Below are 27,176 nucleotides of genomic sequence, written 5' to 3' on the forward strand. Positions count from 1 at the left end.
GAGTCTACGTTCACAACAACAAAACTTTTGAATCAAGTTCTTGTTCATGTTAAACTCATGTCCTTTAATTTAACATGTTCCAATATGGTTGCAGTTTTGTCACTAGGTGCGTTTAAGTCAAACATTTACCTTCTAATTAGCTGACACCGAAGTCTTGAGATGTTAGATATCCTTATGAGAAACAAAATGATGTGGTGGTCAGTGATACAACTCGTGAAATGAGGTTATATAAAAGAATATGGAATTTAATTATGCGACACCTACATGAAGTCATTTAAAAACATACAAAAGTTTGAAAACTCAAGCAGTAGATCTCCCTCTGAAATGGTTTGTGCTAATTTAAAGGTAAAAAAAATCAAGTATTGCCATAGGACAAAATTGCAAAAGAGTTAAAATTAGTAACGTGAAACAATACTGCCTTAAGGGAGTCACTTCATACAAGGCACTTTACTCTGTACATGACACATGAGGAGTCAACAGGTAAACATGTAAAAAACGTTTAAGCTTCCACGTGAAAGGAAATACCATTAAGAGGACAAGATGAGAAGTTCCAGACAATAAAACATACTTAAAAGCTCTCACTTAAAAGAGTCTGTACACTTTTAAAAACAAAATCATGTTATACTATGTAAACAACGAGGGAAGACAAATATTTGAGAATTGGTCTAGAAACAAAAAATTTCTTGGCAAGTTTTTAATGTCAAAGGGATCTGTTTGGGAAAACCCCCATGATGCATTTTAGAAGAGCTTGGGGAGCTGGCGTAACCTACTCAGATCCAGGAAATTTCCCACCGACCCCTCGGGCTCAGTCACTTTCTGCGTCCTCTGGTTTTCAGTTAGCGAGGTCCTACGTTGAGTCAGACCTTTCTTTGCATCATTCTCCTTCTCTGGGTTTGCCCTGCTACACCTAAGCAGCTGCATTTTTGGCCGCAAGTTTTGGATTAACTTCTCTTGAGAGTCAATGGGAGATATGTGGAGATTGGCAACTGGCTTGTTTGATATGTTTTTGAGAACGGCAGTGCTTTGGTCTTGCCGGTGTTGCCTAACGCTCACATTTTTGAGCGTTTCGTTCTGCACTGAACACCCGAGAGCTGAGTCTAGCAGGATGGCATCCTCTTGTTCTTCCTCGCTGCTGTTTTCTCCTTCAATCAGTCCGTATTTTTTCATGTACTTACAGGTAGCTAGAGACATATCGGTGGGGGAAAGTATACTGAGTCCAACGCTGCTCTTTTCTTCAGCAGGTCTTCTCAGGAGAACTGCGCTGGGGTCTGGACGTTGGCTGGGGGATTGACCACCCAACGAGAGTCTTGACAGTTGCGAATCAGTTAAGTACTTAAGTGCAATGGCATTGGCCTCGAGACTAAGGTCTACACTGCCGCTTGGTCCCCAAATGCTAGTCCCCACAGGTTCAGAAAGAGCAAGTCTGTGAATCACTGCTTCCGGGTTAATGCAGGCAAGAGTACTGAAGAGAAAAAAGATGTTAGACAAGACTTTTAATCATAGCTTTTATAAAACGATTAATCATTTGACTATGACTTTACCTGGCACTTTCCACAGTTGCACCTGTCGTCTTTCCCTGCTCAGAGTCCAAGTCTATGTTCACTCCTAACTGTTGGAGCTGTCTTAATGTTGCACTTAAGACACGGTCCTGATCTGTTGGACTGAATCTGTGCTTCGTTTTTTGTTGAGTTTGGGGTATGGAAGATGTCGGTGATTTATTTGATTGATGGCCTACAGGGGACAGACTTTGTCTGTTTGGGACACTCTGTTGGTCTTCCTCTACCTTTTCATCCACATTTACAGAGTCTTGCAGACGACTTTGAACCTGACCCTGCAGAATAAATTGAGTCCAAGTTGGTTTGAACATTCATAATGCATCAATTTCTAATTAAAATTTGACAGTTATAAAAAAAAAAAAAAAAATTGGGCCATACCAGTAAATCTTTGTAAAATCTTGGGTTGTCCACTTCTGTGTTTTCAGGCAGATCGTTACTCTGTGATGGGTAGTTATAATACATGCTAGCACTCTCTCCTAACACTGGACTCTGAAACAAATGGGCGCCGAGACCAGACGACGTGCTGCCAAATACAAATACAATAAATACATCAAGCATTGCCTGGAAAAAAACAAAAGTGTAACACTCTTTGAAATCAGCTATGAAGGTTAACAATCTCTAAAAATGGTTTAGGGTTCATTATAGGCTCATTAGGGGTCAACACAGGGTTCATTACTTGGGTTTTGGAGATGATGGATTTAGAGGGGATCCTGTACTCTGATCTTCAGTGTAACGACATGCATTCTCGGACCCAAGTTTGGAAGTGACTATACTGTCATTTTGAAATCCAGACTTTGGCTTCATCTCAGTTTGCCAATCCAGACTTGGGGCCTCATGTGTGGAGGAGTCGTGAGGGGTGTTCCAAAACAAGCTGGCCCCTAAAAAACAAACAACGAAAACGTCATGCCATTAAAAGGAATTTGAAACTAATTCAAGAAAATGAAATCTTCCGTCAAAGCACCTGTTCCTACAGCAACACTGACACTTGTTGGTTTCGGTGGAGACGTGGGCGTCTGATTGTCTCTTTCCTGCCGAGTATCACGTTCTGCAGATGAAACCGGGGTTGTTTTGCTTTGAAACTCGAGAAGTTTCTGAATCTGTTGAAGAAAGTCTGTTAACAACATGCAATGACAGGTCAACGATTAAATGTTTGGCTTATTAAAACAAACCTGGAGTTGAAGTAGCTTCAGCTGACGCTCTTGATCTATAAGCATCCTGTAGGCATCGGCAGGAAGAAGACCCATGGGTGTCTCCAAACATGCTACCTGGCTAGACTGGACTTGGCAGCACTGGGCTTGACAGGGCGGGACATGCTCAGCAGAACCTATGTTGGGGTTGACTGTGGGAACACATGGACTAGGTGATGGAGAGTAGTGACCTCTAACAGTGGGGTGGCAAATAGGACTTTTAGTCGGAGATACGCGACAACCCAAAGACTGCTGAGATGGCGAGAGGCAGTGATCCCCAGGTGGGACACTCTCAGGGGTGCAATGAAAACCACAAGGATTGTGCGCCGCAGTGGGATATGCTGGTATCCCTTGCCAGGTGTTGTTTTGATAAAAGGGGACTTGGTTGGGCTGGTTGGTGCAGCAGCTGCAAGGGTAGGCCGCTGGGGTGCTATGGAACAGCCTGTGGTGGGACGGATGATGAAAAGGGGTCTGGCTAAGCACTGCTGAACTCTTTCTGGTACTGGTGTGAGCTGATGTTGGGGATCCGGAATAAATAGGCTGGGGTTTGGTTGGGAAACCTTGGGAATAACGCTGCTTTTGCTTATGAAAAGAGTCATTGGGCGAAGCAGCATTCTTTGATGAAGATGATGATGAAGACGATGATGCAGACGAGCCTCCTCTTGATCTTCGCATTGAGGGCAATGATTTCCGATTCACATCGGGTTGTGGTGTCTGTTGTCCCGGATCAGGATGTAGTTTGATTTTCGGCTGAGATGGGATGGGAGCTAGTGGTTTTCGGATTGGAGGAGGTCCGAGGATGCTACCTTGTTCTGGAGGTCTCAACACCGAGAGGCCCTGGTGCGCAGGGCTTATGCTTCTTCGCTGGACATTCGAAAGACTATGAGAGACAGGAGTCGAGTCTTGTGTATTGGCCACACTCCCATCCAAAAAGCTGCCATCTAATACCATAGAGAGTTCTGGTACTGAAGGATGTACTAGTCGCGTCTGAAGAAAAATATTTGAAATGGAAGTTAATGGGTATGAAGTTATCCAACACGAAATGGAGAGGTACATCAGGGGTGAAAGGCCACGAGTTAACAAACCTGCTGACTGACAGGATGAGGGTTTGGGGATGGCCGAGGAGAGAGGTCTTCATCTTCTACACCCGAGTCATGATCACTGATAGACAGTTTCTTTTTTGGAGCAGCTGAAGATGCTGCAAGTGTTGTCCTAATAGGACAAACGGGATATATTGTCTTATATTTCCTCTTGCTTGCATTATTTTGTATTCTGTCAGATACAGTAAACAGCCAAACATAAATGTCAACACACCGAAAAAACGTTTTTAGAGAAATAAAGACTGTACCCTGTCTGGGAGAGAACTTCCTCAAACAGCACAGTTTCCTGATTTTGGTTCTCAGCACTGAGCTCAAATTGTAAAGGCCGTCCTTCTGAAGGCTCTACATTCTATATTGGAAATTAGGAAGTATAATTAAAAACTTGTAATGAAAACAACCCTAAATGCTATTTAGTACAGCAAGTTAGCTAAGCAACAACTCTAAAACCAAATCAGCTCCCATCAAATGTAAAAACACAATTGCTATAGAAATACACTTAAACATCTAAAATCTGATTTAACACACTCACAAATTGCTAAGTGAGGAATTTATAAGATAAAATTAACAATAAAATACATAAAACACATAGTAGAACAGGTTGCATGAGGAGGAGAAAAATGTTTCTTATAGTCCTGGGTGTATTCCAGTTTAATTTGTTGAGGACAAAGCCATAGACAGGCTAACCTTGTAAAGCGTGATTGACTCTGTGCTGGTGAGCAGCTGAAAGCTCATTGGTTGTTGTCCGACACATGGCTTACACTGGTAGAACTCGGGATCCCGGTGAGACCGGGAATACAGAACCACCAGGAAACTGCCTTCCTCCGACATCACTCTGCAAATTTCAAGCAAGGAATTGATTTATTTTAATAGTAATATTATATTTCTGAGATTTCAAAGATTCTAGCAACATGAGGATAATATCAGGGCCCTTATACAGAAAATATCTTAAGGCTAAAGCCCTGTAAGATGCGTTTGTCGCTTTAAATTCTTGAGCTCGTTACAGCAGGATAGATTCTGATTGGCTGTCAATGTTTATATCGTTCATCACCTGGAAGAAATCGTTCTAAAAATGATTCCAACGATACAGTTTCTCTACACCTTTATCGTTATAGTTGTAGTGTGGACTCTGCTATTCTTTAATATTGAGAACGATTTTAAGAACTATATCTTTATCGTTATCTTGCTTGGTGTGAACGGGCCTTAACAGTAGCTCAAAACTGGCCGATTTAGCAGAAAATCTGAAAAAATAAAGGGTGTCAGCCCTAAATTTTGTACTCCTACATCTTTGCTCTAAGAATATTTCACAAACCATTTTAGCACTAAAACTTAGCTTCTAAATCGGTGTAACGTTAGGAGTAGTGAAGAAGAGTTCTCAGTCACTAAGACCGAACCACAAACTATCCTAAAATGGCTATTACTGCATTCTGCCTTGGAACGTAAACATTTTAGAAACATTTGAAAATTAGCTTTTAAAAAGGTATCGCTTTCTGAGGGTATCACTTATTCTAAATCTTCCTTTGATTATATCCTTGTTTTCATTAATCAGTTGGGCAACAAGTAACAGGTACTATCAGTAACTTACTATCAGCCATGATTTATCAAAAGGCTGTTTATATGTATATTCAGTAACTGTTTACAACAATCGTATATGCACATATACTTTATATTAGTGATAATTAGTGACACTTAGTCTGCTTAATCTTTATTTAAATGTGGCAATTAACACTTATTTTAAAATCATTATTTGAATATGAAAACATCATATTTCAATATTTCTATGAATACGTTTCTGACAGAGACCCCTCCATTGTCAGCCAATCACTTAGCTCTTAGCTTAAATCTTTTTCTGCTATTTAGGCGAACTCTTAGTGGTAAGATCAAAGTTTTTTGTTTTTTTTTATACGGGCCCTGGTATACTTTTATTAACACAAATATGATGAAAAATTCAACAATAACATCAAAACTATGCATTTCTAAACAACAGGATGAGCATTTGATTGCATTGTGTAGAGTAACATATATGGTTAATATTTTAATATTCTGTGGTTACCAAATCTGAAACTTCTCATCAGATGTTGAGAAAATTATTAACATTTAATTAAAGCTTACACATTTTTTTTTTATCAAAATAACATACAGAAATACAGACATTTGAATTTCATTATGGCTTTAAATTTGAGCCCTTTTGAAGGTAACTGCCTTACTGGCCCATAAGAGCAAACGGCAGATGGATGGGACACTCACTTGTCTTGGAGGGAGGAGCTGTGCAGGTACCTCAGACACCACGCCCACACAAGGGGATTCTGGATGTGTGTAACACCACTCAACCATCTGCCACAGGAGAACAACTGTTACACACATACTCTGAACATCTTGCAAGACTCCAAGCATGTAATTAATACTAATAGGGCTGAATTATCATACCTGCCAGAAGCATGAATGAAGCAGTAAAAAAAGTCACCATTTCTAAACAATAAAAGCTCTTACATTCCTACTAGCGGGAGAGTGTAAGCCTTGGGATCAGATTCAAGTATGAGGAGAAGTTTCCTGGTCTGATCCATGGTAAGAAACCTGAGACAGAATGTGTCACATTTTAGCTTTCGAGGACAAAACATGTCCATATAAGGAAAGAGAAGTGCTTCCCTACCCTCGTTTCCTGCTGTTTTGGGTCACACCTGCAGGGCTGCTGAGGTTCCTGACCAGTGCAGTTGGGATGAGGGGCACTGCCCGGACACGGACCGCATCCAGCATGCAGGCCAAAGTGACAGCCGCCCAGGAAAGGTCAAAGGTGAGTCTGTCCATGTTCTCGGAGCAGCTGAGGCGAGCTCGCAAGGTGAGGAGTTTAGACAACTCCAGCATCTCTTTACTGCAGCAGCAATGTTGAAGCGTCTGGAAAGCATCAGATATCAACTATAGAATCTCAATGTATATAAAATTTTTAAATGAGATGTCAACAAAAACACTGGAATAAAATAAGAATTATTATACATTTTATTCCCCCCCAAAAAAATCTGTATATATATATATATATATATATATATATATATATATATATATATACACATACACACACACAAACAGACATACATAATAAAAAATAAAAAGTTAAGTATATTTAAATTATAAAAGGAGTTTGTTTAATATTAGTATTCACAACTAATATATATATATTTTCAATTACTTTTAAAATTAATACTTCATGTCTGGGGAGGGTAATATTATTTATTTATTGCATTTATTACTATTATTATGTTTCTGAAAGAAGTCAATTATGCACACCAAAACTGCATTTATTTGATCAAAAACACAATAGTACTGTAATAAAAATTGTTTTTACAATTTATAAAAATTGTTCCCTTTGAATAATTTAAAATTTATTGTAACTTTTTATTCTGTGATGCAAAGCTGGATTTCCAGCATCATTTCACCAGTCTTCAGTGTTCATGATCCTTCAGAAATCACTCGAATATCCTGATTTGCCGATCAAGAAACATTTCTCAACATACTGCAAACAGCTGCGTAATATTTTTATGGAAACCATGAGGTACTTTGTCAGGATTCTCTGAATAGAAAGTTCAAAATATCAACATTTATTTTAAATCAATTTTTGTAACAACTTAAAAGTATTTGGCCGCAATTTTGTTCAATTTGATTTCATGCATCCTTGCTAGTGTTGATTTCTTTCAAAAAAAAAAAAAAAAAAGACCCCAAGCTACCGAAAAGTTTAACAATTGTCAATATAATTAATAAAATGTCTTAGTTTAAAATGATTAGGATATCTTAAATTAATAACACATCCATGGTTAAATTAAGAACTGCTCAAAGCAAATTAAGAAACCAAGAAAACCATGCCAGATGGGAACAGCGCAACACATTAATAATCACCTGTCTCACAATCAGGGCAGCTGTTACCGACAGCTTACAGAGTGACGTTAATCACCATTACGCTTTACTACGCTGCCACAGAAACAGGAGGAAAGAGCCCTAGCCGTTATGTGTTAAACAGGTGCTGTCAGTAATTCTCAATCAAGCACCTTAAAGGAGATGTTCAAATCCTCCCTGGAGTGCACCGTGCTGCCAGGGGCATGCTGGGCTTCAAATACACATGGCACAAGGATGTCTCCGGGGAGCAGGGTACTTGGTGTTTTCCCAGGTAATCCCGTCTGCTCTCTGCCCGGATCAAAACGATCCAGGGTTATCACCACACCTTCCTCGTCTAGGAAAAGAAAATATTAGTTAGTAAAATGCAGATGCAACATGTTTAATATATGAAACAATCATTACAGGATGTCCAAATACAGGCCTTGTCAATACTAACCGCTGTCTACTGCCAGTGTCCCGAGCAGGAAACAGAAAAACCGAGGCTTGTTGGTCTGTCTAGCGTGCCGGTGAGCTAAACGTAATGCTTTTTCTACAAGTAACAGTCTCGGATTCCTGAAATAGACCAAATACATCAAACGTTATTGGGGACATTTGTCAGATCAGTTGTCTTTATTAACTTAAATTATTTTTTTGAGTAACCAAGGTCAAATGTATTAACAAATAATAATAATAGAAATGCTGCCTCCTCAACTAAATGAAATGTCCAAGTTTAAGTACTAAAATGACTCCAAAAACTAAAATATATATATATATATAAAACTCATGTTTAGGTTACTAAAAATACAACTAAAAAATAAATAGGCTCAAATTCAAGCTAAATAGAAAAATAAACATTAAAAATAAACATGATATACATAATTACTAAAACAAACACGAAAACTGAAAATATCAAAATGATTAATGAATACTATAACAGTAAATTAATAATACTATAATCAGGTGGGTTGTCAGACTTTAAAAGTTTTTTTTTTTCTTTCTCAGTTGATTGTGACATTCAATTTCATGAAAAATATGAAAAACCTATAGGGGCCTAAAGGACAAAAAGATGTACCTGTAATAGGAGAAATGCAGACTGACCACATCACCTCTGGGAGCTGGATCCCACAGAGAGACTTGAGATTTTGGGGATGTCAGTGGAGTAAGGACATTGTCCGATGACCTTAAAAAACGTGCGCAAATATTACTTTCACTAAAAAGCACAAGAGCGTTTTAAAACAGATGTACAGTAACGTTACAGTTTTTAAATCATGTAACGTTACAGTAGTTACCTGAGGTTTTCTGCTCGAACACTGTTCTGCAAGATGTGAACTGGGATCTCTTTAAAATCCACTTGAACACGATTCATCCTGCGGAAATCAGATCGGTTTAATAACATTTAAATGCGTTTTCAAAACATCTCAGACACGCAGATGTGATGTTTTGAAAAGTTTGGTGACTTAGCTTACATGCTAACATGGCAAATACAACTAAAACACTTAAAAACCTTTTACATAGAGTTCAGAGCTTCTTATAACTGATGTGGGATCTATAATATCGTACCTTTCGGCTGTTTGGATGCTTCACTCACTCATGCCTTCGTCGTGTTTTTAATCCAAACACAGCAGGTCCAGCTGGGTGTGAGCGAGAAAACGGATCACAAACGTGATAAATGCCCGGCATTAACCGCGCCAAGCCGTGAGTTAATAACTGAACTCGTTCAGCCTGACAGAAAACGGAGAAATACCAGTTGTTGTCAATAAACAATGAAATTCAAGACTAACGCGGTTCTTCTTCTTCTCGTGTGTTTAATGGCGGTTGGCAAACCAGCGTAAGCTGCACTTCCGCCACCTACTGGGATGAAGTGTGAGGCCTCGATGAACATCTATAAACTGTTTCTGTTCATTCTGAAATATGTTCTTAAACGAAATGTCATTGATTTCCATATCTCTTGGTTTTTCAACAGGCTGTTTTCTATTCTATTAACGTTATATGCCTCACATGTTCAACAGTTTCTGTTATTCCTCAGTGATTGCAGCAATCTGACTCTCTTTATCCTTTTATTTGCAATGAATGATTAAAGTTAGAGTGTCCTATCTTGGTTATAGCAGTATCTTCTCTTCTGTTTCCATATAGCTTGGCTTTCTTTCAATCCACAAATGCAACCACCAGTGTTGTCAGATTGGAAATGTCAGAGTATCGTACTATAAGCTCAAAATGTATGTATTTGGAAGAAAATGACACGCATATTTATCTACTAGACCGACAACGTTTTGACAGGACCTTCAAATAACCACAACAAATAACTAGGCCAGGGCCCTATGAAATCTGTTGTATTATTTCCCAAATTCCGTTTTATTGTACCTCTTTTACAAATTCTGAGTTTTAGCATGTCTGATCATTTGAATGCATAAAAATTACTTTTACTGTATTTGTGAGATTGAAAAGCAGGACATCTTGTGTCTGCTGTGCTTTACTGCGCTTGCTGTATTTTTCCACATTACTCAATGGTCATAACACAAATATAGCCTACCACTGCCATGTTAGGATATTTTAGCTCTTGATACATTTTCTTATTGCTCAATATTTCCCTTCTGCTTGACTCTATACGCATAACATAACAATAAAACTGAACTGCACCACTTGTGTTTCATTCACCAGGTAATCCGATTTAACCACTTCGGATCATTGCAATTAGTTAATCATTATTATTATTCATATTATTCATATGTAATTTTTCTGGTTATGGAATGAAGGCACAAAATATTAATTTAATTTATATTTTTAATAATGAACATTACATTTTTTTTATTGTTTGCAAACTAAGGGGATTTACAATAAATTAAAAAAAAAAACATGGAAGAAATAATGTGAGATTTTTCTTTATAAATAAAGTTTTAATAATTTTAGTAGTTAAAACTAGTAGTTTTTAGTGTTATTACATTACACTGAACAATAGTAATTATATTATAATGTCGAAAAACTCAACGAGGGTTTATCCACAAAATTATCCATATTTTGTTTAATTAAAAACAATATTTCAATCTTTAAATCCACTAAATTAAAAAGGAGGAGTGACGTGAAACTCTCTAAATTACCTGCAATATTATTGATTAGTTAATTATAATTAAGGTATAATTTGCTTTTATACATTATTTGTTGTTTGTAAGTTATTATTATTACTACTATTACATACGCCTTATGAATAGTCATGGAATAAATTGTATATATTAAATAGTGCACAACACAACACAAGACTTGACTTGACATATTAAAATAAATAAATCATAATTATGTACACTATTATATTCCATTATCAATCTTATTTCAGTATAGTAGTAGTATTTAATTATATATTAACTGTTATATTTTTAAATTTAGTTGCAACTATTATGTTATGTGATAATATAAATATAAATATATATTTATATTTATATTTAACGTTAATGTTTTTTATTTCAAATTTAATTTTAGTACGTCAGCTTAAACTTACTTTATTTTAGTTAGTTACCAAGAAAACATTTCCTTTCTTTACCCCCCCCCCATAACTTTATGATATGAATTGCTTTTATATATTATATAAAAATTGTATATACTATATTATTCTATGTAATATTTGTTATATGTACGATTATGATTATGATGATGCTCAAGTCACCGTTATTTATATAGCAAATAGAGTCAAAAGCAGCTTATACGAAATATCGAAATAGTGTGTAATAGCAAAGTCCTTCATAAATTGTCTCTGGTAATGTTATTATTATTATTATTATAACAACAATTATGATTACTAGTAGTAGCAGTATTAGTAGGCTATTAATAATTTTATTATTTAATAATAATATTATTGTAATGCTTAATTATTATTATTATTAACAACAACAAAAACAACAATAAGAAAATATGTATATATTATTATTATTATTATTGTCGTGTCTGTGTGAACGGATGACCCCCCCCCCCCCCATTCCTTCACCCGCCGTTTCCGCAGCAACAGGGAAAAGATGGCAGCCCTCGCGACCCTCACTCAGGTAATAGCAGGCGAAAAGCACACATTTTTAAGGGGATAGAGAGGGAAAACACCGGCATGTCGAAATTAATTTAAGAATTACACATGAATCGATCCCGTTACTTGCGCGACTGTGTCGTTTTCTCGACATTAAAAGCGAAAATGTCCCGGGCCTCGTTAACCGGGCTCAGATTGCTAATCGATTAGCTCGCTTTATATCGCATGTCTGTCTTAAAACACGAGACAAAACAATGTAGGTTTCAATGAAATTCACAATGAACATTCACTAGCAAGAACATATAAAGACAAGGACCATTTATATGAATGATAAATAGAGTAAACGGAGTTGGACTAATGTAACTAGCTAGCCGCAATGTATCAGATCATCACAAGCACTAAATACTAACAGTCTGGGCGCTTCACATATAAACTCATAATTTCCGATTTTTTTTCATAGTACAGTAATAAAAGTAGCAATAAACAGCGTTGTAGTATAGATATGAGCTCTCTCGCTGTATGTGATGATAACGGCTGCTGAACCGCTATCTGTAATCTCACTCTATGAACTCCTATTGGATTCAATTGTATGTTGACTATAGGGATATGTAGTACACATTAGAATAACGATAATAATAAAACACTTATTAAGTAAATGTTTATATTATATTGCTTTTCAGATTTATTTATAACTATTTACTTTTATTTATATTGCATTTTTAAGTGATATTGTAGTATCTTTATAATAATTTAGTACTATATTTTCAGTTGTTTTAATTCTAGTTATTTAAAAAATTAGCTTTGTCGTATTAGTTCCATATAGAGTTGTGTGCACAACACATTAGAATATCTATAAAAATAATTGCATTGTTGGTATCATTTTAGCATTATTTATATATTACTATAATAGTCACTCATATTTTAATTAGCTTTCACGCTTGTTTTCAGTTTTCTTTTGACCTGTATTTAATTTTTTTTATTGTTTATATATTGATCTTAAATGTATTTTTATTTCAATTTAGTGCTAGTGATTTTAGTATTCCAAAAAAATAAAAATAAAATAAAACAGTATATAATCTGTTTAATAATTCTGTTTTTTTTTTTTTTAAATCTAGGTTTAAAACATTTTGATTTAAATGTGGGTTTATTCATTTTTAGTTATTTAAGTCATTTTTAAATATAAAAATTAGGGATGCACCGAAATGAAATTCTTGGCCGAAGCCGAAGCCGAATAATAATGAAATGCTTGGCCGAAGGCCGAAGGCCGAATACCGAACGCGGTGTTTTGCATTTTTTCCATTTATTTTGCCAATCTGTCACCTTTTTCAGTCCTTCTGAGTTTGCAGGTATGGACATGAGATGCAGCACTAAACAGTATCTCACTGTTGGTGCGTGTGCATGGAGCAGACAAGTACCTGCAGAATAGTTGAAAATTTTATTGCAGTTTTCTGACAGTTGCTCATTTCAAAATGAACAATGTCTTCAAGATAATGAAATGGTTGAAACCCAGTGTAGGCCTACTATTTTACTACACTGAAAATAGTTCAGAATTTTCACAAAATACATATAAAATATAGGTAGTAACACTTTACAATGTTTGTTAACATTATTGCATTAACTAACAATGAGCAATACATTTGTTATGGTATTTATTAATCTTCGTTAATGTAAGATAATAAAAAATATTTAGTTCATGTTAGTATAAGTGCATTAACAATTTTAACAAATAGGCCTACCACTTTTGATACTTTTTAATTCAGAAATTACAAATGTGATACTTAATTTTAATACTGTATTAGTAAATGTTAACATTAAGATTAATAAATGCTTTTAATAAGGGTTTTTCATTGTTAGTTAATGTTAAAAATAGAAACTACTTATAAAGTGTTACCATAATCCAAAATATAAATTAAAATCTTAAATTAATTTCCCATACAAGGAGCCTACCTGCGTGCCATCTGCGCCAGGTCAGGAAAGCGGCCTTGATTTGTCTTCCAAAATTCGAGAGGGTTATTGCTCCTGGGGATGGGGACTTCTCAGAGATACCCATCTACAGTGTTGAGAAAGTTCACTTTCTACATGAACTAGTTCAAAGTTCAATTCACAAATTTTAAAATGAACTAGTTCAGTTCATAGTTCAAACTACAACATTTTGAACTAAGTTCACTAAGTTCCTGTGATATCGTCCATATAAATCACCACCACATGTATTGAGTTGAAGTTAATACTTTACTTTCTGTTTGCAGCAGTTACAGCAACATACATCAAACACTGCTTCCACCTGGCACCTCTTCTTCCACCCCCTTCGTGCCACGATAGAACCCAACAACTTAGATATACAGATGACACCTAGTGGTTACTCCAGGATACTACATCCCCTCCTCCTTAAGCTATCAATTGTTATTATTATTTTTTTTTTCAATACTATTACCACCAATATCACCAACTAAATACTAATAACATTATTTACAAATATAACACTGTATAACAATCACAATCTTTTTTTTTTTTTTTTTTTTTTACAAACACGTTAACAACTACCAGTTAGATTGCATTGATTGTCTTTTACTGACTTGACTTATGTAACATAGTCTTTCAAGTAAGCTGGAGATCGTCTCTCTCTTGCAGACCTTCTCAGATTCGTAGGTTGGTTAATTTCTTTTTCTACAACAGCCAATTCTAGTGATTGTTCTTTCTCAAGGGCAGACATCTCCTGATCTGCAGGTGTTTTGACAACATCCGCACAAGGCAATGCAGAAGTGTCACCATCCTGTTCACTCTCTGCGGGTAGTATAATCTCCAGCATCTCATCTGTACTACGATTTCTTATTTGATCCACATGTCTTTTCACTGTTTGTCCATGCCCCAGAGCAGTCTTATATGAAAGAGGTCCTGTACAACCTTCCACCACTGCAGGAATCCATTTAGGTCCACCAGCATAGTTCCTCACGTACACTGAATCTCCAACTTCAAAACTTCGAAGTTTGCAACTGTTATCATGGCCTTCTTTTTGTTTCTGCTGTTTTTTCAAAACTTTGAACTTCACATCAGGAATAAGTAAGTCAAATGCGGATCTCAACTTCCGTGACATTAACATTTGAGCAGGTGATAACCCAGTTGTTGCATGGGGAGTGATTCTATAATTAAATAAGAATCTTGCTACTCTTGTCTCCACAGTGTCACCTTTCATCTTTTTCATCCCCTCCTTGAAAGTTTGAACAGCACGTTCCGCTAGGCCGTTTGAAGAAGGATGATACGGAGCTGAAGTTACATGTTGAATACCATTTCTCTCCATGAAAGTTTCAAACTCATTACTGGTAAAACATGTTCCATTGTCTGATACTAACATTTTAGGTAATCCATGTGTACTGAAACACATTCTCAATTTTTCAATTGTAATTTGGGAAGTGGCCTGCATCACAGGATAAACTTCCATCCACTTAGAATGAGAATCTACCAGAATTAGGAACATTCTTCCTAAAAAGGGCCCTGCGTAGTCTACATGAAGTCTTTCCCAGGGTGAGCCTGGCCACTCCCACGGGTGCAAAGGAGCTTGAGCAGGTGCCTTTCTGAAACTTTGACACACCTCACATTTCTGAACCACTCTCTCTACATCCTGGTCCATTCCAGGCCACCACATGTATGATCGGGCCAATCCTTTCATTCTGGACATGCCGGAATGAGTCTGATGTAACTGTTTCAACACAGCCCCTCTACCCTGCGATGGTATGACGATTCTCGCTCCCCAAATCACACATCCATCTTTTACACTGAGAGCATCTCTCCTGTGATGGTACGGTAACACATGTGGCTCTACTTTCTCAGGCCAACCCTTTAAGAGGTACTCATGTACCATTGCGAGTGTTATGTCGTGTGATGTCCACTTCCGAACCTGTGCTGCACTCACAGGCGAACCGTCCATTAAATCCATCATCAGCACTTGATCATTAGTGTCATCAGGTTCTCCCTCACCTGGCACTGGAAGTCTACTCAGCGCATCAGCATTTTGGTGGTACTTTCCTGGCTTGTAAACAATGTTATACTGATATGCTTGTAACATCACAGCCCACCTTTGCACTCTGGGTGAACCCATTTGAGGAACTGCTTTTGTTTCATTAAACAAATGGATCAAAGGCTTATGATCAGTGCAAATTGTAAATGCACGACCATACAAATACTTGTGGAATCTATGGATGCCAAAAATCACAGCCAAGCCTTCTTTGTCCAGTTGTGAATAACGTTTCTCCGCTGGCGTTAATGTCCGAGACATGAACCCAAGAGGTTTCTCCACCCTTTCTCCTTTTATACGCTGCGAGAGCACTGCACCAACCCCATAGGGTGAAGCATCACAAGCCAAAGTTAGTTCTGAATCTGATGAATAATGAGCTAGCACCTCTGCTGATTTTAGTAGAGCTTTAGATTTTATAAAAGCTTCTTGCTGTTGCTTTTTCCACATCCACTGAACATCTTTTCTCAGCAGCAGATGTAGGGGGGCCAGCAGCGTTGCCAGATTTGGCAGGAACTTGTTATAATAGTTAAGCAGTCCCAGGTATGCTTTAAGCTCTGTGACATTCCTTGGTTCTGGTGCTTCTTCAATGGCTTTCACTTTACTTCCCAAAGGATGTAGACCCTGTGCATCTACTCTGTGGCCTAAATATTCCACCTCATCTGCCAGGAACACACATTTTACTCTTTTCAGTCGCAAACCAGCTTCTTCCAGTCTCGACAGCACTTCATCCAGTGTCTTCAAGTGACTTTCTTGGTTTACGCCCGTCACCAATATATCATCCAGATAAACAACTAATCCAGGAATACCTTGCAACAATCCCTCCATTGTTCTCTGAAAGATAGCAGGAGCTGAAGCCACTCCAAAGGGTAAACGATTATATGTGAATAACCCTTTCTGTGTATTCACTGTCAAGTATTTCTTGGAGCTTTCATCCATGATAATTTGTTGGTATGCATGACTCATGTCCAATTTTGTGAACTGCTTTCCTCCATCCAATAGAGCAAAAAGATCTTCCACCCTAGGTATTGGATACTGTTCCAATGTTGACACTCTATTGACTGTGAGTTTGTAGTCACCGCATAATCTTATACTGCCATCTGATTTCAAGATAGGAACAACAGGAGCTGCCCACTCTGAATATTTAACAGGTGATATGATCTTGTCCCGTAGCAGTCGATTAATCTCTTCCTCCACCTTTGTTTGCAGGGCATAAGGCACAGATCTAGGTCTAAAGAACCGTGGTGTGGCATCAGTCGGCACGTGAAGAATAGCAGCAGTACCCCTTAATGTCCCAAGCTCCTCTTTGAATACTTCCTCATGCTTGGATAGCACCTGTTGTAATGTCATCACCTCTGACTGTATCAGCTTTATCTCACTCCATGGCAGTTGAATTTCTTCAAGCCAGGCTCTGCCTAGTAAGCATGGTCCTGTTCCTTTCACTATGACAAGTGGCATTTTCTTTTCCTGCTGCTGGTATTTTACTTGTACATCAGCCACACCCACTATCTCTACTTGCTCTCCTGTATAAGTTCTCAACTTGATTTTTGTACGTCTCAGTTTGGGAGCTTCTGAATGTTTCCAGATATCCTTGTACATTCCCTCATTCATAAGACTGACACTACACCCTGTATCAATCTCAAAGTTTACCAGTCTGCCATTAACATGCAACTCCGCATTGATGGGTTTCACTTTCTTCAATGCATCAGTTTTTACACATGCCAAAGTGAATGTTTCTTCAGATTCATCACTCTCATTATTTTCACTTACATTGAATGCCCGATACGGACGCACACCTTTTCCCCCTTTTTCCGTTGTCGCGTGTCCACTCTGTTGGCTTTTGTTGCGACAGGCTCTGGCGATATGTCCAATTTTCCTGCACACATAACATTTATCCTTCTTAAATCTACATTCGTTAGCTTTGTGGTTTTTTCCGCAGCATCTGTGACACTCTCTACTTTCTTTTTGTTCACCAGATTCCCCTCTTTTCCAGTGATCCGGTTTCCTTTCTTTAAACATGATGCTGTTACATGCCTGTACCCCGGATTTATTTTGTAAATCGAGCACATTTTTGCTTGCGGCTTCAGTAGCTACTGCAATTTTAAAAGCAGTCTCAAATGTCAGATTTGCTTCTGAAAGCAACCGTCTCTGAATCCGATCATCATCTATGCCACAAACAAGACGATCCCTCAGCATTTGATCTAAAGTTGCTCCGTAATTATAATCTTCGCAAACAACGCAACTCACTCTAACTCTAAACAACGCAACTCAGCTACATACTCTGTCACAGTCTCTGTCGGCTTCTTCGTTCTTGAATCAAATTTAAATCTCTGTACAATCTCACTTGGCTTAGGATTGAAATGATTTTTTAACATCGTTATCAGTTGCTGATAAGTCTTTTCACTTGGTTTCGTTGGGCTCAGAAGATTTCGCATCACACTGTACGTTTGTGGTCCCACAACACTTATGAGAATAGCTCTTTGCTTACCCTCATCTTCGATTCCATTAGCCACGAAAAATTGCTCCACTATTTCCGAATACTCTTCCCATGTTTGAACTTTTGCATCAAATGCTGCTAGTGAGCCAATAGTTCCTGTAGCCATAGTTAATCAAACTTCTTCTCCCCCTCAACACAGTTATCCGCACTCTGCTCCTTTTCACAATTTCAATCTGTTGTCAACACAAGCTTTCCGCTTCATCCTCGTCGCCAAAATGTGATATCGTCCATATAAATCACCACCACATGTATTGAGTTGAAGTTAATACTTTACTTTCTGTTTGCAGCAGTTACAGCAACATACATCAAACACTGCTTCCACCTGGCACCTCTTCTTCCACCCCCTTCGTGCCACGATAGAACCCAACAACTTAGATATACAGATGACACCTAGTGGTTACTCCAGGATACTACAGTTCCAAAAATGAACTAGTTCATAGTTCTTTTTTTCCATATGTTGCTGCAAGCTATTATTTTTCACAATTATTGCCACAGCCCATATAGAATCACAGACAGCAATTATTTTATCAGTTTTAACAATGAAGCTATGCTCAGATTTCATCTTCATATAATATCCAATTTTGAATCCTTATCCAACCAGGGTTTACATTAGGATTGAGGGGAGAGCATTCCCCCATTGTTGCTTTAATGCTTTGTCTCCCATTCTCACTGACATTGTCATAAACATCTTAAAAAAATATTTTAAATGATCATACACCTTCTTGCTACATGCTGCTGTCGCCTTTTTTTTTTTTTTTTTTTTTTGATGACGCGTCGCGCATGCGGCGGACGACTGTGCGCCACTGGTGGCTGGTGTTGCCAGATTGGGTGTTTTTTCGCTACATATTAAGACCCGTTTACGGTGTGTTTTAGCCGGGCTTTTGCCAGGAAGGCTCTATAGAAATCTGGCACCCTATTGAACGAAGTTAACCTGAGAGAGCGTGCCGTTCACAGACACCAGAATGAACGAGTTGACAGTAACGGTCGCAGGCAGTAATACAGCACGTTCAGTTCACGTTCGCCCAAAATATGAACGAGTTCATGAACTATCGTTCAATGAACGCGTTCAGGCACAACACTGCCCATCTAACTGTTGAGCAGTCGAGCTTGTCCTCTGTCTTGCAAATGGGTTATTCTCTTGGAGGATCTCATCGAACATGTCAGACAACGAGACTGTGCGCGGCTCATCTGTAGTACGAGCCCGTTACTCTCTGAGCTGTTTTCATCTCCTGCGCTGTGCATCACCTGACAGTCTCCATCACCTAGCGGCTTTCCCAAATCCAGAACATTTGATTTGATTGCGTCATTAAAAACGTCATTGTTCGGCAAAATTTATTCGGCCTTTTTACTTATTCGGCCGAACACCGAAAGTGCTTTTTTTGGCTATTTTCGGCCGAATAATTTCGGTTGCCGAACATTCGGTGCATCCCTAATAAAAATGAACAAATACTAGAAATCTTGCCTTGGAAAAAAACTACCAGAATAAAAAAAAACATATTTAGTTAATGTTTTTCTATCTGATATTTATATTTCATGTCATTTCAGCCTTATTTCAATTAACATTAATTAGTAATATTTCTCTTTCTTGTCCTCCCTCTGTTAGCTGTCAAGCGGGAACCCGGTATATGAGAACTTTTACAGACAAGTAAGGCCTTCATTCTGTTAACAAAACCACATGTAACGTGTCTAGACCGAATCTGTTTTTCGAACATATCAGTCTTTTTTGGAACAAAAAGCCATGTTTCCCTCACTCTCTGCGTGTTTTTTGAAGGTGGACCCGGGAAACACGGGGAGGGTTGGACCTACAGAGGCTGCCTTGTTTTTGAAGAAATCAGGCCTGCCTGACATCACTTTAGGAAAGGTTAGTGTTGGCTAAAACCGGTTGCGAAACGATGCTCAGAAATTCGTAATTCGGTAATGATGACCTGCTTGTCTCTCTTCAGATCTGGGATTTAGCTGATCCGGATGGCAAAGGCTTCTTGGATAAACAGGTAAAGCTATCAGAGTTTATAGGAGCATCAAATTGGACGCTGACTTGAATCCCTCGTGGTTCGTTTTCAGGGATTCTACGTCGCTCTGCGTCTCGTGGCCTGTGCGCAGAGTGGACACGACATCAGCGTTTCCGGTCTAAAGCTCCCCGTTCCCCCTCCAAAATTCGTAAGTGTCAGACAGTGCTGAGAGCTGATATCATAGTTTCCAGGCAGCTTGAGCTCACAGCTTCCTCGTCTCTGTTCTAGAAGGACCACAGTAGCCCATCACTGAGCTCTGTTACATCAACCAATGAGAGCCACTGGGCGGTGCGGGTAAGATATTTCCATGGTTTATCCCATGAGCTTCTCAGTGTAACGGCGCATGACAAAATATCGAACGAATATTTATGCTTATCTTCTGTTTTATTCTTTATCCTTATGTTTATTTTTCTTTTTTAGCCCGAAGAGAAGAGCAAATTCGATGGCATTTTTGAAAGTCTTGCCCCGGTGAATGGATTACTGTCCGGTGAGAAGGTCAGACCAGTACTCATAAACTCCAAACTTCCTGTGGATGTGCTTGGAAAGGTAAAATGTCAATAGATGAAGAGATTTAAAATAAAGATGATATTTCTATTTCTAACAGTTATACTAATAGTAGAGCATTATTAAATGACTCCGTCTGAACAGGTGTGGGATTTGAGTGACATAGACAAAGACGGACACTTGGACAAAGATGAGTTCGCAGTGGTGAGTCATTATTTTTTGTAATATATAATAAAATCACACTCATAAAATCTTGCTATATACTATGATTTTAGATTATTGCGTGCAGTTTGCAAATTGTTTTTGTGTTTGTGAAATGCCTGCTAAAAGATGGCAAAATATGCAGTATAATTGTGGCATTCTATATCCCACAATACAATGCGATCCTCTTCACCTTCAAATTTCATTATGATGGATGAACCAGAAGAAATACACACACACACACACACACAACAGGCAGCAACCAAACAAGGAAGTGACTAAATCTTCAATTCATCGACTGGCCGCTTGAGGCTGGCTCCAAACGGGAGTCAATCCTATAGACTCTCCATGTTAAAATGCCCAACTTTACAGCAGAATTATTTTTTAACTCATCCGTTTAAATTATATTAAGCCATAAAAGTTTGCATAATTAAGGGCGTGGGCACTTGAGTGACAGGTGGATTGCTGTTGCTGTCACCGCCATCGTGCTAGGTGGGCGTGGTTTCAGCAACCAGCTCCCACCTTTTTGCCCCATTTTCGATTATACCTGACGTGATTGATGCTTATAATTATAATATATAATTATAATAATTATATATATATATAATCAAATATGTATATATTGCAATAAATAAATATATATATATATATATATATATATATATATATATATATATATATATATATATAAATATATTGTAAATATAAATATTATAATATAAATTAATTTAATAAAATAACATTAATAAATATAAAATTATATATATATATATATATATATATATATATATATATATATATATATATATATATATACACAATGTTATAAAAATATATTGTAAATATAAATATAATATAAAGTAATTTAATAAAATAAAATTGTGTATATATATATATATATATATATATATATATATATATATATATATTATATATATATATATATATATATATAAAACATAAGAAATATATTATACATATAGTATTATAATATGATATAAATAAGTTTTATTAAATAAAATACATATAATACATATAATATACATATATATATATATATATATATATATATATATATATATATATATATATATATATATATATATATATATATATATATATATATTATTGGTGCATCTTCATATATATATATATATATATATATATATATATATATATACATATATATACATATTTATACACACATACACACGCATATAGTATATATAAACAATATAAAAAAATAAACACAGTATATCTAAATATATATATATACACACGTTTATATAAACAATGTTATAAAATATAATACATTTGTAAATATAAATATAATAGAAGCATAAATATATGTAATAAAATAAATATTAAATATAAATGTTACAGCTTTAAAACATCTTAATTTCTTCTTTTGTCCAGGCTATGCATCTGGTGTACCGTGCTCTGGAGAAGGAGCCTGTGCCCTCAGTCCTGCCCTCCTCTCTCATTCCTCCATCCAAAAGAAAGAAGTCCTCAGGGTCCTTGTCCAGCATGGTGCCAGTGTTACCAGGCAGCCCGCCGCCACCTAAAGACAGCCTGCGCTCCACCCCCTCTCACGGCAGCATGAATTCCCTGAACAGCGCCGGGAGTTTGTCCCCAAAACACACCATTAAATCCTCACAGGTACACTTTTATTGGTGCATCCTCATGTTCATGTTGTACAGAAGATTTGAAGAGGATCTGATGTTTTTAACTCTTTAAATCTTCAGCATTCAGTAAACTGGGTTGTACCAGTCACAGACAGAGGGCGCTATGATGAGATCTTCCTCAAAACAGACACTGATCTTGATGGCTTCGTCAGCGGCCAAGAAGTGAAAGAAATCTTCATTCAGTCCGGCCTTTCTCAGAACCTCTTGGCACACATATGGTACCTGCTTTCATTCATCACTTTTGTTTTTCTACACTCTTCCTGTTGTGACTGGCACACTCATCACTTCCTCTGCTGTCTTTGTCAGGGCTCTGGCGGACACCAGGCAAATGGGCAGACTCACACGCGAGCAGTTCTCCTTAGCCATGCATCTCATTCAGCTGAAAGTCAGCAAAGGCATGGATCCTCCGCAAGCTCTGACTCCAGACATGATCCCACCGTCTGAACGCGGCACACCGGGACCTGTAAGTTCATCCTGGGGTTCTGCGGCTGACAGAAAGGGTGAAAAGGTGTAGGATTGAACCCCAGAGGAAGTCCAGTCCCAGAGAAGATCCATGTAATAAGTGTGCTGTGATAAAAATATATAAGCAGGATTTGCAAAATGATTTTAAAGAAATGTCAGTAATATTAATTAAATATAAATATGTGATTTTAAACACTTAAACTTGAACGATAATTTGAAACTTTGTCTTGGGTTAGGTTAAAATCTAAAAAAAGACTATAAAACACAATAATATAAAATACAAATTATATATATATATATATATATATTAATATATATATATTAATATATAATAGATGCAATATTTCTTAGTTTAATGTGATGTAATAGAATTACTAAAACTAAAATTACAATGAATATAAACTATAAATACATATAAAAAAAATGTCAAAAACATAAAAAAAAAGCAGTAATATAATGAAATATAAATTATAGATTATATATTAGATAAAAATAAAAAAACTTCAATGATAACTTGAATTTTTGCCTTGGGTTAGGTTCAAATACAAAAAAAAATACTAATACTAAACTAAATAAAATACTATCATACATACAAAAATAAAAAACAAACAAAATCATAAAACCCAACCTAAACCTACAGGAAATAAAAATTTACTAAAAGTTGTGAAAATTATATTATAACTGTACTCAATACTATACTAACACTGTCCTGGTCATTTTTACCCCCAGATCAATACATTATGTTGTTGAATTTTTATTTATTTTATATTATATCATTTTGGATTACATTTAAATTGAAAATTGGTTTAATTCCGATAATGAAATCTCACGAGTTTAATACAAAAATGAAAAAAGTTATCTTGTACAGATACTATTTAAAAATAATTTTTAAATGAAAACAAAACAAAAAAGACATTAAAATGAGCATAATGTAAATAAATATATGAATATTAATATGTTAATAAATGCTTTACTATTTTAATAATATTTATTTATTTCAGTCCGAAATACTCACGTTAATGATAAAAATAGGTTTCGCATTCCTTTTGCAAAATGCTATTGCATATTTTTTTTTAATTTTGGAGAGAAAATATGTTTTTGACAGTTTTTTTTTTTTTTTTTTTTTTTTAGATTTAACCCCCTGCATTATCTTCAGTACCATAAATGAATACACAGAAACCTGAGCTGATACAGTATCACTTAATAAAGAATTCATAAATTGCTACTTACTTTATTATTATTAAACTATTATACTTCCTATACAGATCTAGGCTTGCTTTAGTAGCGTTGCATAATGCATTGTGTAGCAGTATAATTGTCCCTCATTTGAAGTGTTTTTCTCTCTCTCTCTCAGAGTCTGTCAGGATATATGACACCGGTGGGCTCTGACATGGCTGCACTGAGCGAGATGCGCCGGGTAAACAATCCCTTTCTATTTCTCCAAACCCTAGACCTCCAGCAGATGAATCTGTCATCATTCACAGAGCCGCTAACATCTTATCACAAGCACCACACACTTACCAAACAATCTTCTGTTCCTTTCCATCCACATTTCAATGCTGCTGATGTTTAATGCCGTTACCACTGGCTAAAATCAGGCAATATTGTTCAAGTTCTGGGTAGGTAATGTTCGGAAACGCCTGAACAAATGCTTTCGATGGTCTGTTAGCCGAGACGTTGAGTTGAAAAGCATTTGTGCGAGATCCTGCGCTGTGTCTTGACTTCCCCATGTTTTGAACGTCAGCGGCGGGAGACGAGCCGCTCTCTGCTTGCTGTCCTCTACCCTTCTGTTTGTGTGGTGCTGTGCGTCTGTGTGCTTCACATGCAGCAGGACTGACTTCATGTGCTGCACCTCTCATACAGGACAGCTCCAGCTCCGTGGGTTCGGGCGAGTTCAGCGGGATTAAAGAACTGGACGATATAAGCCAAGAGATCGCTCACCTGCAGAGGTAATGCAGGACACTGCCAAAACATTCAATCTTATTGTCCTGTTATTTAATACATTTAATAATCATACACATATACATGTTTGTTTTTGTGAAAAGTGGGGACATCCCATAGGCGTAATGGTTTTATACTGTACACACTGTATATTCTATGGCCCTACAACTAACCCAAACCCTCACAGGAAACTTTGTGCATTTTTACTTTCTCAAAAAAAACCTAAATCTGTATGATTTATAAGCGTTTTGAAAAATGGGGACGTGGGTTATGTCCTCATAAGTCACCCTCTCCTTGTAATACCTGTGACTTACCCATGTCATTATACAGAGTTGTGTCCTGATATGTCACAAAAACAAGAGCACACACACACACACGCATATATATATATATATATATATATATATATATATATATATATATATATATATATAAATATTATTCAAGTTTTTTGAAAGAATTAACTATATATATATATATATATATATATATATATATATATATATATATATATATATATATATATATATATATATATATATATATATACAAACAATAACTTTAAACTTGAATGGTGATCTGAAATTTTGCCTTGAGTTAAAATACTGAAAATTACTTTTACTAAACTAAATAAAAGACAATGAAAATACAAATATGTTTCTTTAAAATTATAAATAAATTCAGTTTATTTTATAATGCTAAATAAAGTTAATAAAACACAGAAATAGCATAACCCCCCCCCCCCCACCACCAAATCTAATTATGAAAATCATAAAACCTAAACCGAAAATCTGAAAATAACTTCAGGACGTTAATAAAGGCTATAAATGGTACTTAAATACTAAACTGACACTGTCCTGGTCATATTTGACTCCAAAAAAAAAAAGATCAAACGTTTAACTAAAATTAAAGTAAAAAAAAAAATATATATATATATATATACACAATTTATTAATACAATGCAAGTTTTAATTTTTTAAATAATAACACTTATCACAAAATATATATGTATATTAATTATAACCATATATTAAATGTGTTATTAATATGATACATATATGATACAAGTCCTAAAATATATTTCAAATATTTTGATTTTTAAGTGTTTTTGAACTTATGAAAATGAGCGTGCAAAATAAGTGTTTGTCCATGTGTGGAAATGTTGCTGTGTAGATCACTTCTGGTTCTCTTAATTCTGAAACCTACTCAAAAAGATGTTTCCTCTAAGGAAATATTTTGTATGTTTTAATCAAACTGTTTTAAAGTGTGGACATTTTTTAAATGTTGAAAAATAATGCAATCTCTGCTTTTTATTTTAAGGAGGTAGAGATTTTATTTATTTATTTCTTTGATTTTTGGGGATTTTGTCACCTCCCGTTTTTGTTTTCCATTTTTCTGTCTGGCTCACCCCACCGAGTCTAGCATATGTGTCCTTCTCCGAACAGTTGCCTTATAGATGACCCTGACTTAACACGCACCCTTCAGAGAAAGAGGAAAGGTACCCGAGAGCTCTTTCCCTCTCCCTAGCAGATCCTCCTCTCCTCTCATCTCATCTCCATCCTCCGTTCACTGTAACGTGTGTGTGTGTGTTTTCTTTACGAGATCTCTTGTTTCACTTGCTTATTCATGCTGCCTCAGCACTCTTGCTTTCACACACTGGGATACACTCAGGTAACACCTTCTCTTGGCTGTCACGGCTTCTGTTTTGCGTGTGTGACAGACTTTGTGTGTGGAGGAGACAGGTATGAGGGCTATTTTCTAGTTTCCAACAGTTGATCAAGGTTTTTGTGTCTCTTGTTTCATCATTTCAACAGAGAGAAATACACTTTGGAACAAGACATCAGAGAGACCGAGGAAGCCATCAGACACAAAACCACAGAGGTTCAGGTAAACCTGGCCGTCCAATTACTAGTTGTTGTTATTATTTTTATTAATATTATTCATGATAACAATAATAATAATAATAATAATAAGATTTGTGTAACTAAAAATATACTTCATATTATTGATGTATTTAAATGCAATTGTCTTATAATTTATTAATATTGTTAACATTTGTTAATAATTGTAACGTTTTGTTTTTGTAATTATATTAATTATACACAATTTTGGTAAAATGTTTGCTTGAATGTATTAACATTTAAAGGTAAATAGATTTTAATAT

The 27,176-nt window shown here is 36.3% G+C and overlaps 3 protein-coding genes and 1 long non-coding RNA gene across 8 annotated transcripts in view; 2 read left to right on the forward strand and 2 right to left on the reverse strand.

Annotated features, from left to right (window-relative positions):
- Positions 1-220: 220 nt before the first annotated feature.
- LOC113040136 (SCL-interrupting locus protein homolog) lies at positions 221-9,484 on the reverse strand. Its single transcript, XM_026198410.1, has 17 exons — positions 9,265-9,484; positions 8,994-9,071; positions 8,777-8,884; positions 8,162-8,277; positions 7,878-8,059; positions 6,491-6,732; positions 6,331-6,414; positions 6,088-6,174; positions 4,528-4,675; positions 4,092-4,192; positions 3,829-3,955; positions 2,726-3,730; positions 2,518-2,653; positions 2,233-2,434; positions 1,935-2,079; positions 1,542-1,831; positions 221-1,462 (listed from the first exon to the last, which is right to left on the reverse strand). The coding sequence occupies exons 2-17, from the start codon at positions 9,068-9,070 to the stop codon at positions 739-741; spliced, it is 3,774 nt and encodes a 1,257-aa protein (XP_026054195.1). The 5' UTR covers position 9,071; positions 9,265-9,484; the 3' UTR covers positions 221-738.
- On the forward strand, positions 9,477-10,339 carry LOC113040140 (uncharacterized). Its single transcript, XR_003275158.1, has 2 exons — positions 9,477-9,567; positions 9,668-10,339. It is a non-coding gene; the product is annotated as an uncharacterized LOC113040140 (long non-coding RNA).
- Positions 10,340-11,684: 1,345 nt separating this feature from the next.
- LOC113040142 (epidermal growth factor receptor substrate 15-like 1) overlaps positions 11,685-27,176 on the forward strand; it is a 40,841-nt gene continuing 25,349 nt past the window's right edge. For all 5 annotated transcript variants that reach the window (XM_026198421.1, XM_026198419.1, XM_026198420.1 and 2 more), the window contains exons 1-14: positions 11,685-11,732; positions 19,814-19,855; positions 19,982-20,071; positions 20,154-20,201; positions 20,272-20,367; positions 20,448-20,513; positions 20,640-20,765; positions 20,868-20,927; positions 22,341-22,583; positions 22,670-22,827; positions 22,916-23,072; positions 24,426-24,488; positions 24,935-25,020; positions 26,827-26,899. In XM_026198421.1, coding sequence (XP_026054206.1) covers positions 11,706-11,732; positions 19,814-19,855; positions 19,982-20,071; positions 20,154-20,201; positions 20,272-20,367; positions 20,448-20,513; positions 20,640-20,765; positions 20,868-20,927; positions 22,341-22,583; positions 22,670-22,827; positions 22,916-23,072; positions 24,426-24,488; positions 24,935-25,020; positions 26,827-26,899 — 1,335 coding nt within the window. In that variant the 5' untranslated portion in view covers positions 11,685-11,705. The remainder of the gene's footprint in view (positions 11,733-19,813; positions 19,856-19,981; positions 20,072-20,153; positions 20,202-20,271; positions 20,368-20,447; positions 20,514-20,639; positions 20,766-20,867; positions 20,928-22,340; positions 22,584-22,669; positions 22,828-22,915; positions 23,073-24,425; positions 24,489-24,934; positions 25,021-26,826; positions 26,900-27,176) is intronic.
- Positions 13,916-18,587, reverse strand: LOC113040141 (uncharacterized protein K02A2.6-like). The gene is made up of 2 exons (XM_026198418.1): positions 18,202-18,587; positions 13,916-17,589 (listed from the first exon to the last, which is right to left on the reverse strand). The coding sequence occupies exon 2, from the start codon at positions 17,322-17,324 to the stop codon at positions 14,286-14,288; it is 3,039 nt and encodes a 1,012-aa protein (XP_026054203.1). The 5' UTR covers positions 17,325-17,589; positions 18,202-18,587; the 3' UTR covers positions 13,916-14,285.

Source organism: Carassius auratus, chromosome 22 (assembly GCF_003368295.1).
Source record: "Carassius auratus strain Wakin chromosome 22, ASM336829v1, whole genome shotgun sequence".
Classification (NCBI taxonomy): domain Eukaryota; kingdom Metazoa; phylum Chordata; class Actinopteri; order Cypriniformes; family Cyprinidae; genus Carassius; species Carassius auratus.

Excerpts from the sequence above, each read along its gene's own strand:
- LOC113040136 (XM_026198410.1), bottom strand. The coding sequence starts at position 9,070 with ATGAATCGTGTTCAAGTGGATTTTAAAGAGATCCCAGTTCACATCTTG. Across the intron at positions 8,278-8,776 it reads CTGCATTTCTCCTATTACAG|GAATCCGAGACTGTTACTTG; the intron begins GTACATCTTTTT and ends GGTCTATTTCAG. Across the intron at positions 2,435-2,517 it reads CAGTGTTGCTGTAGGAACAG|GGGCCAGCTTGTTTTGGAAC; the intron begins GTGCTTTGACGG and ends TTTGTTTTTTAG.
- LOC113040141 (XM_026198418.1), bottom strand. The coding sequence starts at position 17,324 with ATGAATGAGGGAATGTACAAGGATATCTGGAAACATTCAGAAGCTCCC.